Source organism: Hyperoodon ampullatus (genome assembly GCF_949752795.1).
Source record: "Hyperoodon ampullatus genome assembly, chromosome: 6".
NCBI lineage: Eukaryota > Metazoa > Chordata > Mammalia > Artiodactyla > Ziphiidae > Hyperoodon > Hyperoodon ampullatus.
The window spans coordinates 26,986,780-27,005,308 of NC_136919.1; the positions used below are offsets into that span (position 1 = coordinate 26,986,780).

General features: G+C 38.2%; 2 protein-coding genes across 2 annotated transcripts in view; one reads left to right on the forward strand and one right to left on the reverse strand.

The window, feature by feature from the left end:
* The window catches only part of TEX10 (testis expressed 10), a 57,633-nt gene that overhangs the window by 36,575 nt on the left and 2,529 nt on the right, over positions 1 to 18,529 (reverse strand). The window contains exons 2-5 of the mRNA XM_079707125.1: positions 17,418 to 17,606; positions 15,258 to 15,970; positions 14,622 to 14,865; positions 7,624 to 7,736 (exon numbers count right to left, since the gene is read on the reverse strand). Of these exons, the coding sequence (XP_079563251.1) occupies positions 7,624 to 7,736; positions 14,622 to 14,865; positions 15,258 to 15,970; positions 17,418 to 17,597 (1,250 nt within the window). The 5' untranslated portion in view covers positions 17,598 to 17,606. The remainder of the gene's footprint in view (positions 1 to 7,623; positions 7,737 to 14,621; positions 14,866 to 15,257; positions 15,971 to 17,417; positions 17,607 to 18,529) is intronic.
* LOC307054482 (ADP-ribosylation factor 1-like) lies at positions 9,987 to 10,618 on the forward strand (the record flags this gene model as incomplete). The annotated part of the gene is made up of 1 exon (XM_079706208.1): positions 9,987 to 10,618. Exon 1 carries the CDS (start codon positions 10,073 to 10,075, stop codon positions 10,616 to 10,618), a length of 546 nt encoding a protein of 181 aa, XP_079562334.1. The 5' UTR covers positions 9,987 to 10,072.

An 18,529-nucleotide genomic window follows, 5' to 3' on the forward strand; every position in this document is an offset into this window, starting at 1 on the left:
ATTAGCTGGATTTGAAGTCTGCTTAAATGTATACATGTATGTGAGTTCTGGGATGATGAGGATTGGAAGAATCGAGGGTTCTAGCACTGCTGACTGGGAAATGGAGATGAAGTAGCAGAGAGAAACAAATATCCAGAAGATAAATTCTACTTTTAACATACTGAGCTTAAAGTGTCTCTGGTATAAATCCAGGCAGAGATGGCCATCAAACAACTCAATGTATAAGTCTGACACTGGAGGGAGGAGTCTGAGCTATTTAAATAGAAATTACCCACATGACCACTCCTAACTACAAAAGAAGTTAGGAAATCTAGTTTTTATTTTGTGTAGTCATATGCCCAGCTAAAACCTGGAAATTCCATCACTAAGAGAGGGGAGAATGAATGAATGAAAGCTGAGACAGACAACTAGCAATCTATACCACAAACCCAAAATTACTAGTAGGTTCTCTTTGCCAAACTGCTCAGCACCCAAAACCAAGGCACATTTTACACTAACTAGACCACACAAAAACTCAATTGCAACATTTCTTCAACAAAGGTAGAGCTTTCCAAGATCTACCTAAGTTTACCTCAAGCAACATAATCTATTACTGTCTGGAAGGTCTCAGTCGACACCGCAAACTTGGGAGAATTCATCCTGCTCCTCCAATAATTTATACAAAATTCTGAAGTCTAAATAAGCCGACCACCAGTTCTATAAGGGAGGCAGGCCACTGGGGAAACTCTCATTTTCAATGACACAGCAGGTAATTCGAACTAATCTCCTTCCTGAAAATAACTTTTAAAAGCTGGATGAAATAGTTTTTAACAACTCAAAAGCATTCAAGAGCTAACAAGATAATGAACATTTACTGGGTACCCAAATCTAAAATAAAGCAAGACATGAGGGCAACTGCCAATTCCAAAGAAAAGGCTGGAAAAACAAAGTAACATTTTAGAGGCTTCACAGGGAAAAGTCAAACAAAGCCCAGGGCCTGCCAAACATGGGGACTTTCATATATTATCCCTACTTCAAGCTGGACCCTTAAGGGCCTCCCTTCCAGGGTAAAGGTGAACTGGAAGTAAAAACAGCTCTTACATAAAACTTAATCCCAGTTTTGCATCATCTCAGCAACCAACGTAACAATTTTTCCCAATTATATCTATAGAGTCAATGCAATTCCAATCAAAATCCCAGCAAGTTATTTTGTAGTTATCAACTAATTGAGTCTAAAGTTTATACAGAAAGGCAAAAACCTAGACTACCCAAGACTGAAGCACAACAAAGTTGGAGGACTCATACTACTCAATTTCAAGACTTACTATACAACTACAGTAATCAAGACAGCATGGTTTTGGTGAAAGAACAGATAAACATATAGGTTAATGGAAGAGCTCTAAAATAGGCCTACAAAGTATAGTCAACTGATGATCTTAGACAAAGGAGCAGAAGCAACCCAATGGAGAAAGGATAGTCTTTTCAACAAATGATGCTGGAATAACTGCACAGAAAGTCTAAAACTGAAAAATAAAAACAGAAAACAAATTCAACAAATATACATGTTTGAATACAACTGAACAAAACTAAAAAATTAAAACCTGGAAGATATGAGATAAAGACAAGAGAAAGAGGTAGAAGATTCAGCAAGCAGGTCTAACATACATTCAATTAGAGTCTTTAAAGGAAAGGAGAAAAATGGCACTACAGCAATTTCTCACCTGTGGTCTATTAAATGTGCAATAGCATCACGCTTTAAAAAAAATGCACATAACTTAATTAAAAAATACTTTATTGGTAAAAAATGCTAACCACCATCTGAGCCTTCAGTGAGTCACAGTAGTAACATCAAAGATCAGTGATCACAGATCACTATAACAAATATAATAATAATGAAAAAGTTCGAAATATTCCAAGAATTACCAAAATGTGACAGAGAGACATGAATGAAGTGAGCAAATACTGTTAGAAAAATGACGCCAACAGACTTGCTCAATGCAGGGTTGCCGCAAACCTTCAATTTATAAAAAATTATGCACTATCTGCCAAGGGCAAAGAAGCAAAACAAAATAAAACGAGGTAGGCTTGTACAATACATGCAACAAATTTCTTTTTACTAAGTAACCTTCTATACTGTCCCAGATGATCTTTCCTTTTAGCCTTAAAACATTTCTGTTCAATTACAGGAAGCCCAGATTTCTTCTATAGATGAAACTGCAAGTCAATTTCCTTTTGATTTCTGCTTAAGTACAGTTAACCCTTGAACAACATGGATCTGAACTGCGTGGGACCACCTATACACAGATTTTTTTCAATAAATACGAACTACAGTACTACACAATCCCCAGTTGGTTGAATATGAGGATGTGGAACCAAGGATATGAAGGGCTGACTGTAAAGTTCTCTGTGGATTTTCCACTGCACAGAGGGGTCAGCACCCCAACCCCAGAGCTGTTCAAGGGTCGACTGTACTCAATTCCTACTGCACTGTCTTACTCTGGGGCTTATTCTATCCTTGGGTTCCCACAAAGAATCTATTTGTTAGTACATTTTTCTAAAATGTAATCATTCACATACTGTCTGAACTATTATTTACCCGCTATGTTTCTTTAATATAGCTCACTTTTTAAAAACAAGTATTTCGGGCTTCCCTGGTGGCGCAGTGGTTGAGGATCTGCCTGCCAATGCAGGGGACACGGGTTCGAGCCCTGGTCTGGGAAGATCCCACATGCCGCAGAGCAACTAGGCCTGTGAGCCACAACTACTGAGCCTGCGCGTCTGGAGCCTGGGCTCCGCAACAAGAGAGGCCGCGCACCGCGATGAAGAATGGCCCCCGCTCGCCGCAACTAGAGAAAGCCCTCGCACAGAAACAAAGACCCAACACAGCCAAAAATTAATTATTTAAAAAATAATAATAATAATAAAAAACAAGTATTTCTAAAAGAAACTTTCTATCACTACCATAAAGAGAAAATCAGCCTCTCCCAATACACTTTGCAATAGATCCCAACCACCCAACCACCACTTAGTTAACCTCAACTTGCTAAATCAATCAAAGCTCTCCAATCCCTCTGAAAAAATAAACTTATTTTCCCAGCACACTGGAAAATCTTCCCAACTATTAGGCTACTCTAGTCAGCAGTGAACTTTACCCTCTCACAAGCTCATTTGTAAGCCAAAGGCAAGACTTAGCTGTTATCTGTTCCCAGCACTTATTAGAATTACCTCATTAGAATAATCACCGTATAAACTAATAAAGGATGAGTACAAGAAGAAAGCTTTCTTAAAGACCACTCAACTACACTGAATTTTAAAAATGTCACTATTTTCAGTAATGCCAAAGTTATAACCTTTGATACACACAAAAGAATTGAAAGCAGGGATTGGAACAGCTATGTGGAGACCAATATTCATAGCAGCATAATTCACAATAGCCAAAAGGTAGAAACCACCCACGTGTCCACTGACAGATGAATAGATAAAATATGATATATACATACAATGGAAGATAATTTAGCCTTAAAAAGTAATGAAAACATGGAAGCAACCAAGAGGTTCTTCAGTAGGTGAATGGATAAACACATCCATATAATGGAATATTATTTAGCACTAAAAAGAAATGAGCTATCAAACCATGAAAAAAACATGGGGGAAGGTAGGATGAATAGGCAAAGCACAGAGGATCTTTAGGACAGTGAAAATGTCATGTATGATACTATAATGGTGGGTACATATCATTACACATTTGTCAAAGCTCACAGCATGCACAATACCAAGAGTGAACCCTAACATAAACTATGGACTTTGAGTGTTAATGATGTGTCAACATAGGTTCATAGATTACAACACATATGTAACTGTGGGGTGGGACGCCAACAATGAGGGAGGCTATGCATCTGTGGGGGCAGGAGTACAGTGTATGAGAACTTTATTCTTTCTGTTCAATTTTACTATGAATCTAAAACTGCTCTAAAAAATAAACTCCATTTAAAAAAAAAACAAGGAATGAAATGCTAGTAGTGCTACAACATGAATAAACCTTGAGATACCATGGTAAGAGAAATTAAGTCAGACACAAGACAATATTGTTTGCTTCTACTGATATGAGGCACCTAAAAAAGTCAAATTAATAGAAGCAAAAAAGTAGAAGAGTGGTTCCCAGGAGCTGGGGGAAGGGGAGCATGGGGAGTTACTGCTTAACGTGTACTGAGTTTCAAAGTTTGGGAACGTGAAAAAGTTCTAGAGATGGATGGTGGTGATGGCTGCACAACAATGGGAATGTATTTAATGCCACTCAACTATACAATTAAAAATGGTTAAAATGCTAAATTTTACGTTATATATATTTTACCACAATAATAATAAACAACATCCTTTGTAACTCTGCATTTCAACCTAAGATTTAAAAAATTTAGACATCAGGTCAAATATTAACTGGGAGTACGTGAGTAAGTATGAAGACCACTGGCCTAGACCATTGTTCGCTCCCCTAACTTTAACCCGTGTTGCCCTCCACAGGCTATCTGCTAAATATTCAATGCACTTCCTTATGGAAGTATTTTGGCCAACTCAATACAATAGCAGCCTGTGGTCCCTAAAAACAAATCACTGGGGAAATTTATGAAGAATAAATTATACTGCCAATTCACTTTTGTTAAAAATTCCACAATTTCACCACCTCAGCCTCTTCATATCCTTTTTTCACCTTTTATATCTTGGCACAAACCACTTCATCAGGGCAGCGTTCCCTCGGACTCTACCCCCCCCAAGAAAGAGCAGGACCAGCTTCTTACCATATACTCTTATATTACCCTACATTCTTTTTCACTGATCTTATCACAGTTAGTCACTGAAAAGAGTCATAGAAATAAAGTCTCCCTCACTAGACTGTACTCCATGAGAACTGGCCTATCTCCTTTTCCACTAAATGCTCAGCACCTGGTATAGTAACTGCCTTAAACATATTAAGTGTCCAGTAAAGTGAATAATGACAGTATACCCATATACTCTTGAATAATTTACTTACATTTAATGGTCTACCAAATTCCAAACATCCTAACCATTATTTAATCTCATTTTGATGAAAATTATATCTGAATCCTCTTACTGGACAAAATATACACACACACAGTTCTATTCAAGAGTTCAAGGATATTCTAAAGCTTATCCACACACCTGATTAAAAACTTTTGCTTTAGTAAGAAAATTGTATCTGGAGGAAACAAACTCTAACAACCTACTTGCTCAAGAAAGTATCTCCCTATTTGATTCTCTGTCCCCTCCAACTCCAGAAACTCTAAACTAATATTCCTAAAACATGGTTTTGATCCAACCAATAGTCTTCAATGCCAAAAGGATCAAGGATGAAAGATAAAGGAAGTTCAGAGACAAGAAATGACTTTCAGCATCAAGGCTAGTCAACAGCAGAAACCAGATTTGACCCAGATCAGTCCCAAGTTCTCCATTACCTAACCCTACAGCTTTCTCATATGCTATCTCCTCCAGTTAGTGTAATCTCTCCTACCTTGCTTCACTTCTGCCTGCTAAAATCATATCCATGCTCAAATACTACCCTCTAACACAGCTTTGTCTGTTAATCCTAACAAGGATGTCTCTTCCTATGAATTCCTACAGCACTTCTTAATTGTAAAGTTCTAATGACACTTAAATACGTCTTGTGTTAAATATGTAAATTCACTTTTTCTCCTGCAAGTTATTGAGCTATTGTTTCTCAGCTTCAAAACCACCCTTCTACACTCTGCTTTGTGATCCTGGAACTGAGCCACATTTTTTCCTTTACAGCTGGCTTCTTGTTCGGCTCTGCCAATAAGGGAGTACTAGACACTGGAAAGCTATAGAGGAAAATGGGACACTTTCCTTTCTGTTTGCTTCCTAGTCCTACTTTTGCTTCCCTTTGCCACCAGTGCAACCCAACAACTCTTCTAGAAGCCAGGAGCAGTTCATTCTAGTAGCCACATTTGGTTCCACTTTGTGGTTTTTCTGACACAGAACCAGCATCATCATGTCCCTAGAAACACCAGCACCAGCCAGCCAGAACCCCTGTTGCCAAATCCTGGACCCCTGCCCCACAGGGCCGCTCTTGTGATCTCAAAGACATTAGCACCAGCTGAGCACCAACCCCTTCCTAGAGGGCTGAGCTTTGGCTCCAGACAGGCTTTCCTCCAAACTTCTTCCCCTCTTCTCTTTGTTCTCCCAATCTAGAGGTAGTAGCCGCTTCCTGTAGGTGCTACCTCCACAATACCTTACTGTTCCCTTTTGTCTTTCCACTTCTTTAATACCTAGTTAAAAACTGTTTGTATTAAATTCTCTGTTAAAATCACTGGTGTGACTTCCATCTTCTGACTAGACCATGACACACTCTTTTATCAATTTTAAGACTTTGTACTGATTTTAGCAATTTATGAAATCACTTAAGAGAACAAGGAGTATACCTTAAGACATCTAATTATCTGTCATAATACTTTGCAACCAAAATAATTAGTGAATGAATGAAAAGTTCATCTGCCTACAATAGACTTATCTCTAGACTTATCACTTCTGAGCATATCCTCTAAACTCTGCTCCATGAGCCTGATTCTCCACATAGTTTCTTTCTTTTGATAAATTTAAGAACCTTCTGACAGACTTCAAGATCCCTTCAAGTGTTTGCTCATGGTGGGGAACTGCACCTTTCGTGTTCTAGCTTGTATCTGTTTGTCAATTTTTTTTTTTTTAAGAAACCTGTAGACTTTTTTTTAAATTTCTTTATCTTATTTATTTTTGTCTGTGTCGGCTCTTCGTTGCTGTGCGCAGACTTTCTCTAGATGCAGCGAGCAGGAGCTACTCTTCATTGTGGTGCGCGGGCTTTTTATTACGGTGGCTTCTCTAGTTGTGGAGCATGGGCTCTAGGTGCGCGCACTTCAGTAGTTGCGGCTCACAGGCTCTAGAGCACAGGCTCAGTAGTTGTGGCTCATGGGCTTAGTTGCTCTGCGCCATGTGGGACCTTCCCAGACCAGGGCTCAAACCCGTGTCCCCTGCATTGGCATGCAGATTCTTAACCACTGCGCCACCAGGGAAGCCCTGCTTGTCAAATTTTATTAGACAATTTGTTTTTACATTTATCTGCTCTCACTTGAGGTAAACATTTTAAATAACTTCCAGGCTTACTTTTTTTTTTTAAACTCCATCTTCTAATCCATAAATTTTTTTTAGAAAAGAGAACTATTCTTCTCCAATTATCCCTCTTCCTTCGGGATACTGATATTAGTTTCATTACCAGTTTCCTCATGTACAAATGAACTAATGACCTTTAAGATACTCTCTCACCTAAAGATTCAATAATTACACAGTGCCTCTCACAAATAAACCACCCACCTCAGTAAATTTTATTAAATTCATATCTGCATAATCTGATACCTGACACTCATTTAGCATAAACCATTCACTTTAAAGATTAAAAAAATAAAAGTGAGTAAAATTGGAAGTCCCAGGGTTTAAAGTGACTTGTTCAAGATCAGCCATACTACTGCTTTTATCTCTATTTGACAAAATCTAGATAAAAAAACCTCACAGTATAGAAAGTTCCAGTTTAAGGCTAAATTTTCTGATAATTTTAGGTTAACCAGTGGAAAAGAATGGCAGTACCTTTTGTTTGTCTCTTTCCTTCTGTGCTTGGTTATTTCTTTTAAGGCATATGGGAAATTACTCATGAAATGGTGTTTGAAATCAATAAGATAATTCTTTCGAAGCCATGACTCCTAGTAAAATAAGCAAAGATTAGAAATCTATAAGAAACAATAACTTAAAATGACAAATAAGACTTTAAGCAGAAATCTAACAACTTGTCAATATTCAACTATAAATTTACCATTATAATACACCTGCTAATGATACAATATGTAAATAAATCTTAAAGTCAGAATAAACTGTTAGGCCACCCAATTTTCATCTTTTTGGTGCTTTTATTTAATTATTTTTACTTGCATTTTATGTTTAAAAAGGAGAAAAAAGGGAGAAAGTAAATAAGATTTAAGAAAATTCTGAATCTGAATACAATATTTACAAAACATACAAGAAAGTCTTCAACCTAGTGTTCCACTTAACTGTAACTCCATTCCCTAGCAATTCTGTTGCCCATTAAACGTATTTAACACTTTCACAAAGCAATGCACTTCTCTAAAATTGCTCAGCAGTATTCATTAGTGTATCATTTTCTCCTACTTGAAACACTGTCTTAATTTCAGATTACAACACTCTTATTTCCTGCTAGCCACAGAACCAATCATTCCATTTTGCCAGGGACTGAGGGGCTGCTTGGCTTGTGGGATTTGAGGTGCTAAAATAGGTAGTCACCCTACATCTCCTTAGTTACCTTCACTGGATTCTTCTCTTCTCCCGAACCTAAAAATGTGTACTTGACAACTTGTCTTGGACTTCTAACAGGCATCTTAAATTTAAAATGAATAAACTGAACTCTCCTCACAGGTAGTCACACTGTCATTTGAACCATAACATAGGGATCACCCTTGCTCCTCTTTTCTTCACTATGCACACCCATCTGTCCTGTTGGCTTTATCAGAATCCAGCTGTTTCTCATCACTTCAACCACTAGCTACCATTCTACTCCAAGCCACCATTACCTCTTACCTAGATTACTGTAACAGCCTCCCAATGGTCTCCTTGCTTTTCGTCTTGCTCCCCCTAAACACAGTAATCTACATAGCAGCCAGGGTGATCTTTTAAAACATAAATCACACTTCAGGGCTTCCCTGGTGGCGCAGTGGTTGAGAGTCCCTCTGCCGACGCAGGGGACACGGGTTCGTGCCCCAGTCCGGGAAGATCCCACATGCCACGGAGCAGCTGGGCCCATGAGCCATGGCTGCTGAGCCTGTGCGTCCGGAGCCTGTGCTCCGCAACGGGAGAGGCCACAACAGTGAGAGGCCCGCGTACCGCAAAAAAAATAATAAAATAAATAAATAAAAGAAAAAAATCACACTTCAAAATAATATAGGAAAGGATACAGGAAATAGGTGTGTATGTAGGGCAGGACTAGTCATCCATGGGATCAATGGTCTGAGTTTGGCCTCCAGTTTTGCTAGAGCTGGATAGTGAGCACGTGGAAGTTCATTAGTGTTTTATTTAACTTTAATATGTCAAATTTACAAATAAACATAATTTAGATCATGCCACTCCTCTGCTCAAACCCTCCAATGTCTTTTCACCATACTCAGGTTAAAATCCCAACTCTTTACCACAAGGTACCATATGATCTGGCTACTGTCACTTTTTTTCCCTCATCATCTACCATTTTCCTAGTACCTCACTTGCACAGGACTTCCTGCCATTCCTCAAATATGTCAAATTTGTTCTCACTTCAGGGATTTTCACTTGCTGTTCCCTGTGCCTAGAAGGTCCTTCCCACAGGTCTTCACAAGACTTGGTCCTTCACTTCATTCAGTGACATTTAAATATCAAGAAAGCATTTCCTGATCTCCTATTTAAAATAGCTTCCCCCCACTGTTCCATCATATGTTCTCCCTTTACCCCACTTTTCTTTCATCTTTATTCCTAATAACAACATCATCTATTTGTTTACCATCCATCAACCCCACCAAGAGCTAAGTACTCAGCTTGTCAGTCATGTTCATCTCTGTATTCCCAGAGCCTAGAACAGAACCTGGCACACTGCAGAGCAGTGCTATTCAAAAGACCTTTCTGCAATGATGGAGCTGTTATATATCTATGCTGTCCAGTACAGTAGCCACTGCCACCTGAAGCTATTGAGCACCTGAAATGTGGCTAGTGTTTACTGAGGAACTGAATTTTAATTAACTTAAAGACCCACATTTATACATGCTCAATAAATCTTTGACACATGATTGCATCTAACTTTTCTTCACAAATTCTAATCTTCATGGTAAAAAGACAACAATAACGAAACATTTGGACAAAAAGTAGTAAGCATTAAAATACAAAGCTAATCCGTCAGAGCCGCCATCTTGTGGGAGCGAAACCAACGCCTGCCTCCGAGCAGCAGCTGCGCCACGGTCGCCGAGGGTTTCTCTGGCCAGTGTTGCTCCCACCAGTCTACAGCATGGGGAATATCTTTGCAAACCTCTTCAAGGGCCTTTTTGGCAAAAAAGAAATGCACATTCTCATGGTGGGCCTAGATGCTACGGGAAAGACCACCATCCTGTACAAACTGAAGCTGGGTGAAATCGTGACCACCATTCCCACTATAGGCTTCAACGTGGAAACCGTGGAATACAAGAACATCAGCTTCACTGTGTGGGATGTGGGTGGCCAGGACAAGATCCGGCCTCTGTGGCGCCACTACTTCCAGAACACACAAGGTCTCATCTTCGTGGTTGACAGCAATGACAGAGAGCGTGTGAATGAGGCCCGAGAGGAGCTTATGAGGATGCTGGCAGAAGACGAGCTCAGGGACGCCGTTCTGCTCGTGTTTGCTAACAAACAGGACCTCCCCAATGCCACGAATGCAGCTGAGATCACGGACAAGCTGGGTCTGCACTCTCTGCGCCACAGGAACTGGTACATTCAGGCCACCTGTGCCACCAGCGGGGACGGGCTCTATGAGGGACTGGACTGGCTGTCCAATCAGCTCTGGAACCAGAAGTGAGCTGAACTCCCCTCTCCTCCCCTCACACTCCCTCCTTCTGCCCTCGCTTTACTCTCATGTGGCAAACGTGCCCCTGTGGTGTGAGTGCCAGAAGCTGTCTCCATGGTCGGTCACAGTGTGCTTCACCATGCTGTAAATGTGCAGACGCAGCCTGCAACTGGGTTTTTATTTAATGTAAATAGTTTCTGTTTCCAATGAGGCAGTTTCTGGTACTCCTATGCAATATTACTCAGCTTTTTTTATTGTAAAAAGAAAATCAACCCACTGTTTAGTACTGAGAAGGGATTTTAGGCACACAGGTCATCCAGGAGTCACTGTGTCAGAAAAGCCCGATGTTCCTCTTCTGGGCTTTACATCTGTGTTGAGATCCATTTTGGTGGTTGGTTTTTAACCCAAACTCAGTGATTTTTTAAAATAGTTACAAATACAAGATAAGGAGAACACTTGAACACACAGAAGGGAGAAATATGCCTAGTGTAGGTTCTGCAGTAATGGCCTGAGTCCAGTCCACCAGTGGTCTGTTTCCCGTTGGGAACGTGAAACGGGGCAGAACCAGCTATGATCCATTCTGCATGGTCACAATAGGGTCCCTGTGATTTGCTCTGTCTTGGGTCATCCCACACCCCATAGCGTTTGTGCTTGTATCTGTGCTTACATGGCTGCCCAGGAGATGGGCTGGAGGCTGCATCCACCGCTCTCAGACCCCTTGGAGGAACCCCAGCCTTTTCTTGGGTCAGCATGGGCACTTTGGCTGGAACACTCTGGTCTGAGTGGGAGCCCTGCAGTCCCCTTGCTTGCCTGCTCCGGGCTCTCTGGGGTCTCACCAGCAGGAGCGCAGGTGGTCATCCTTGAGCCCCAGCCCCTCGGAGCCCCTGTCTACGTGTACTTTCACTCCCTCAGCCTGCAAGGGTCAGATTTGCCATCGAAAAATGATAACCTCTACTTTTTTCTTTTGTATTTTGATAAACACTGAAGAAGCTCGAGCTGTTAAACTTTATCTTGGGGAAAACCTCAGAACTGGTTTATTTGGTGTCGTGGAACCTCTTACTGCTTTCAATACACAATTAGTAATCAACTGTTTTGTATACTTGTTTTCAGTTTTCATTATGACAAACAAGCACTGTAATTACAGCTATTAGAATAAAATCTCTTAACTATTAAAAAAAAAATACAAAGCTAAGACACAACAAAATTTCTAGTGTAAAATTATAATACTGACCTGAAGCTATTAATACAGGACTCCAAAAACCAAAGTTAATTAAAAAGTTAATGTTAAATTGTATTTCATTTTTAAAACTAGCTATATATTAAGGATACACACAGTATATCAGAAATAAGCAACCTCAGTAAGGATCTGATTACTCAACCGCTGCAAATAAGATTTAACGTAACTTGAGATTTGTTTTCAAAGCAAAGATGAAAGATTTCAGATTCCTAAAAAGGTTTAAAAGAACAGTACTTGGATAAAAATGAAATTTCTCAACTTTGCAGCAAAATACGAACACACTACATGCATTTAGCAAAACCTAAAAGTAAGTGGTCAGTGACCCTAATACAGATGCCAATTTATCAATAGAAAACCTACACATTTTCTGAGAGAAAAGAGCTACAATTCAGCCTGTGGTACATAATTAGAATTTAAGACTGAGGAATGCCATTTCATTCCTCCTAAAGTTTGAGCTGTTACAGGTCACCCAATACCTTAACTACTAAACTATAACTGAAGGTGAGTGAGAGAGAGGAACTAACAGTGGGAATGGTAACAAAAAATAAACTAATGTGCATTTTAATGTCACCTGATATAACTAACATACATACTTTGTCTCTAAGATAATAGATCTTACCTTATCTAGTTATTATAGTTCGAAAATAACAAATTTGCCAGGGTAGATTAGCGAATTCTACCAGTGGATGCTTTTAAATACTATTCCTATTTGAATTAACCACCTCGGTTTATTTCAATTTTATACAGTATCCCAATTCAGTATTCTATATAACCTTCAACAGTCTAGGCAAACCAGTCTTCTGAACTTAGTATCCTATGTTAATGGACTGCTAATAAATACAGTCATAATACCACAGAACAGCTCTGAATATAGCACTTTAAATATCCATAAAATTAAGGCAATGTTTAGATCCTTTGTCAGTATCATCTGAATGACAGTAGATGATCCAAAACTAGCACAATTAATGAATTTGCATTTAGTCCTACCATTCTAATTACAAATACTATTACTAAAGCAATAATAAACACTAACCAGTGCCCAGGAAAAAACAAACACCAAAATGCCTGGAATTTTATTTTTCAGCTTTCTGAAAATGAAAAAAAGCCTAGTACTTAAGATCACACTGAATATCATTACTTTTACTTCTTATCTTAGCCTTTCAGATGAAAATATAGCCATTCAAGACTCCAAATAATATATATATTTTCTAAGAAGCTGCATGCATTATTACTGTGACTAGCCTACAATCACAGATTAATTGCCATAAAGGAGAACAAGCTTCACTTTCATAAAATCATATATAATACCCCTAACCATGATCACTTTCTTGCCAATTTATGCAATAAATCATAAAACAGGCTCAAAATTGTAATCAACAAAATGCCATCCTATTTGAGAAAGTAATTCATAAAACATCCCTACAGAATGATGGGTAATGGGTTAATAGCAATACAGTAAGCTATTAAAAGAAACACACACCTTAGTACGATTCTGTAACGCTTTTCAAGATTATGAAATACTATTATAATTTACCCCAGTCATATTTTATGTGTCTTACTAATTCGTGAGCTTGAATGAAATAAAAAGAGCGAAATAAAACTAAAAAACTGCCTTGCCAGTTTTGGACGTATGTAGGCAACTTCAAGGATTCACACCTCCCTTGTCAAGTCCTTGCAGAAATTCTTCTATAAAACAGATGCTTCGGGGCTTCCCTGGTGGCACAGTGGTTGGGAGTCTGCCTGCCGATGCAGGGGACATGGGTTCGTGCCCCGGTCCATGAAGATCCCACACGCCGCGGAGCGGCTGGGCCCGTGAGCCATGGCTGCTGAGCCTGCGCGTCCGGAGCCTGTGCTCCGCAACGGGAGAGGCCACAGCAGTGAGAGGCCCGTGAACCGCAAAAAAAAAAACAAAAAAAAACCACAGATGCTTCAAGCTTTAGTATTGTTCCTGCAGCTACCCTTTTTAAGATTAACCACATTAATCCAGCACCAATTAATCTTAAGAGCTTGTTCTTCCTTACTTGCTCCATGCACTATATATTATATTCACTACAACATAACACTTTAAAAAAGCCACCAACACTCAATTCTCCCCAAATAGGAGGTAAATTTACTCAAGAAATATGTCTTTGCTATCAGCTTTCTAGCAAGAAACTGTCCTATGACTTGGAATTACTTAGGTTAACTTCACTCACACCATACCTACAACTACAGCTTACCTACAGTAAAGGTAACTTTAAGAAATGTTTTCAGATCTTACATCCTTTATCAAGAAAAAACAAAAAAGCATACACTAAGCAAATCTGTGTGTAGCTTCTTCCCTAAAATGTAGTAGTTTAAAAACTTCTCTGGGTTGATTATGAGATCTTCAGTTTGGTCCATTTCTTGCCATAAACTTGGTAACATGGCACAAAATGGAAGAGACTACTTAATAAGCCACTTTTTAAATCCTATAAGAGGTCTCCAGAAACTAGAATGTTCCTACATAATTAATCTGCCATAAACAATACATTGTAACTCTATTGTGAATTATAGCTAATAAAAACAAATGAAATCAAGCACACTGTTATGCATTTCGCTTAAAAATTTAAACATACAGATAATAAACTCGCAAAACTGTTTTAATTTGTAGTTTTGAGCAAATGTAAGAAATAAGTTTACAGTTAAACCCTGGAAATTTTTTGGAAAATGCATAACCAATTAGTAGTAATATGCTGATTTCTAATTTGTCATGATAAAAGGCATTACTCAGAAAATAAAGAACCTATTAGTTCTCACCAATTTATGGGTCTCATCTTGTTGTTTAGAGAGTTTCCACAGAAGGGAAATAATGTTAAGAACTTGCTGCATAATCTGCAGAGATTCTCGTTCTATACCATTTCCAACAGAAGCAGCTAGTTGTGGAGGCACAGCTTCAATCCAGCACTCAATTAGCAATGGAATTATTATCTCAATAAATCCTTTCAGGTTTTCAGTAGATGACAGGCCTTCATCCACACTGCCTAGTCCTCCAACCAGGTACCTAACAAGGAAAGGTAAGAATAAAAAATTTTTTTAATTTAATTAAAAAATATTATTCCTTGCTTAATTTAAACCTTAAAATATAAAGTACCAGCAAAATGAAGCACCATGAATTGATAATTACATTGATCAACACTAGGAAGAAAAATAGAATTCTAAGATGACAAAGCCAAAAGACTATAATTTTTTACTTTTCAGTAGGCTTTGCTACAAATGAGTAAATTAATATACTTTGAAAAGACTCCTCCCATCAGTAAATAAAATCAAATTATGAGTAACTATATGAAACTACAGAAGACAACTGCATGTCTTCCCACCATTAGCCATCAACGGTCAGCAGTTATAATTCAATATAGGAAAACTGAGTGTGGACATAACTGAAATCCTTCTTACCGTAGCCTGAACTGTGAACTGACATTTGGCTGTGAACCCCCATTTTCATAAACCTGGATGTGTTGCTGGTCGTTGGCATGTTCCTTCCAGTTGATAAAAATGGAGTTGCTAGTGGCATGGGGATTTTCTTTTTGTTCCTGAAGTCCTTCACTTTCTCTCACCCTACTGGATCCATCTGCCAAGGCCTGAAGGAATTTACTGAGTCTCACTAAGACTTTCAGCCTCCACTGCTGAGAAGTGAGTCTCCGATTAGGATTTACAGAAAGTATCCAGGACTGGGATCTGTCTCTATTTACCAGTCCTTTGGACAGCTGCTGATGAGAAATAAGTTCTACAAAATTCTTAAGCAATATACTGCTACGGCCAGTAATTAGAGCTGGGTACTGTTCCAGCAGAATGTCCAAAACTTTTAAAGAGTCCTCCTGAATTCCTTCAGTAATGTGAGTCATGGCACTAGAGAGATGGGCACTTACCAAAGGAAAAAATGGAGAAATTTGTTCAGCTCGTATTTTGGGGGCCAGGAATTGAAGAAGTTGAACTGCTGCTAATCGTACATTAGCATCTTTATCTGTAAACACAGCAGTCACTTCACTTAATATGTTTGAAAGGTGTGCATCAATTATAAATGGGTATTGAGACAAAAGGTCTTTAAGTCCAAGAAGAGCACTTTGTTTAACCCCAGAATTGTAGTGATGCATCTGTGACAGCAAATCCTATAAATAAAAATAAAACACAAGCTTTAGGTATATACATATACATACATATTGTATCATTTTCAAATAAGCATGCTAACTAAAACTATGCTAATAAACTGACACTCCAGTGGGGGTGGGGGATTGGAGACTGCTTTGGTTAAGTATTTCTAAATGTTACTTTTAGAAAAATGAAGCTTTTGTTAAGATCAGAAAGTTTTATCTTTAGCATAGCTTTAACCGAATAAAAGCATAACATAACTTTCAGTCAGAATTTTCTTTTTGAAACTACGCAGGGTTAGGCACGCTATCATTTAAAATGACAGCAATCATTACCACCACTTAAAGACCTACTATGTACCAAATATGTATTTATACCTATATTCTACCTATTTTAAGTGGTCTTTCAGAGTGTCTGTGTATTTTATTCAGAGTACAACACTTGGCAATTTTATTTGTGGAATAATTTACATAATCTGTAAAGAAACAATAACTTCAAATACCTTTTGACGTTATTTAACCTTCAGAGATTAAAAAGCAAAACTAGAAAATGTGTCTCTTCACAAAGATCTGTCCACAAATGTTCATAACAGCATTATTCGTAAGAGTCAAAAAGTGGGAACAACCAAATGCCCATCAACTGATGAGTGACAAAATATGACATAGCCCTGCAGTGGAATACTATTTGACAATACAAAGGAATGAAGTACTGTTCTGATACATGCTACAACATGGATGAACCTCAAAAACATGCTAAGTGAAAGACCAGTAATAACAGACCACATTTCGTATGATTCCACTTATATGAATTGTCTAGAATAAGCAAATCTTTACAGATAGATCAGTGTCTGTCTAGTGGGGGGAAGGAATGGAGAGTGACTTCTAATAGGTATAAGGTTTCTTTCTGAAGTGACAAAAATGTTCTGAAATTAGATTATTGTGATAGAAGCATAACAATGTAAATACATTAAAAACCACTGAACTGTCCACTCTAAAATGATAAATTTTATTATGTGTAAATTACATTTCAATAAAACTGTTAAATTTTTAAGCAAAACCACTGCTCAAATTTCAATTAACTTCACACATTCACTATGAATCTGGAATAAACGACATACTATAAGGGTTCAAAAACATTAATCCTATGTTAATGTGGTATAAAAACAGCTAAAAGACTGTCACATCAAAAACTTGATGCATCAAAAAGTGAAATACAGAAATTATTTCCAGATGACATATTAAATCATCAAATAAATATACAAGGGAGAAATCACTTTGACTTTAGCCGAGCAAGTCTTTCTGGAGGAAGTGGGAAAGCTGCAGTGGCAACATCAGATCTGGGTAACAGATAAACTCCAACCTTTAGCCATTAATAAACCCTGAGTTAAAACAACTTTTCACAAAAATATAACATTCTAGATGATTTCAAGGAAAATCCTACTTTATCAAAATAATATTTACGATTTACCTTAATGTTAAGTTTTCTGTTGTTTGTTGGAAGTGTTCCATCCTCTTTGAGTTGGTCAGGCAGATGTATAGTCTTCGTTTTAAAGTTTGTAACAGTAGCATTTTCTAACCTGGGCTTCTTTTTTCCAACTTTTAGTTTTACTTTTTGAAAATCATCTTGGCGTTTTCTTTTTTTAGTCATTCTTGAGTGCTATGATAAAATAATTAATTTAAAAACAATCAGTAAAGACAAAGATAAATTACCTTTACGAAGTAAAAAAAAAAATCAGTTTAGTCAAGAGATATTTTGGCCATGGAACCTTTTGTCAAGCAATGTTCTAAACAGGACCTTTGGTTGGGCAATGTGCTAAATAGAAAACTTTTGTATACTTCAATTAATATATATACTTCAATTTTAAAAAAAAGAAAACTTCTGAAAATTTTTTTGTGCCCATAGGATGAGGGGGAGGCAGCACAGAGTTGCTATAGATACACCTTGCACGTGCGGGGAAGCTCCTGGCCCCCAGAAGCCCCCAAGAAACCCTAGCAAAACAAAGTCTGAAAACCAATGTTATTATTTAACGCAGCCTGTAATAGTTAGGAAAAGTTTCATGAACCTAAGCTGGGTGCTTGAAAATGGGTAAGATTCAGATATGCATCAAGGACAGTTAATGAGCATTTCATGATCAAGGAAAACAGAGTATGGATCAGGAGTAGGGATAAGCCTGGTACAGGCAAAAATGAAAGTACCAACACTGTGAACACCAGGAAAAGTTCAGACTAGATACAAACAGTAAACAAAAATGCAGGAGAAAAACCAGTATAAAAGGAAATATAGTGTAACAGAGGAACAAAGACCAGCTAGGCCACTATTACAATAAATAACTCAGGTGTAACCCTGTCATCCTGCACTTTCCCCTCTTCACCACATTCTTTCAACTTACATCCTAATCATCCCAATTACACACAAAATCTTTGATCTGTGCCTCCTACCCATTCCCAGGCGCCTTCTTAAGTCCTTTATCTCTACCCAAGACTGTTAACAGTTCCCCCACCAGAATTCTTGTCTTGTCTCTAGTGTCTACCCCATGGTCCATTTGGTAGAGAATCACCAGGGGGCTCTTTCTAAACACA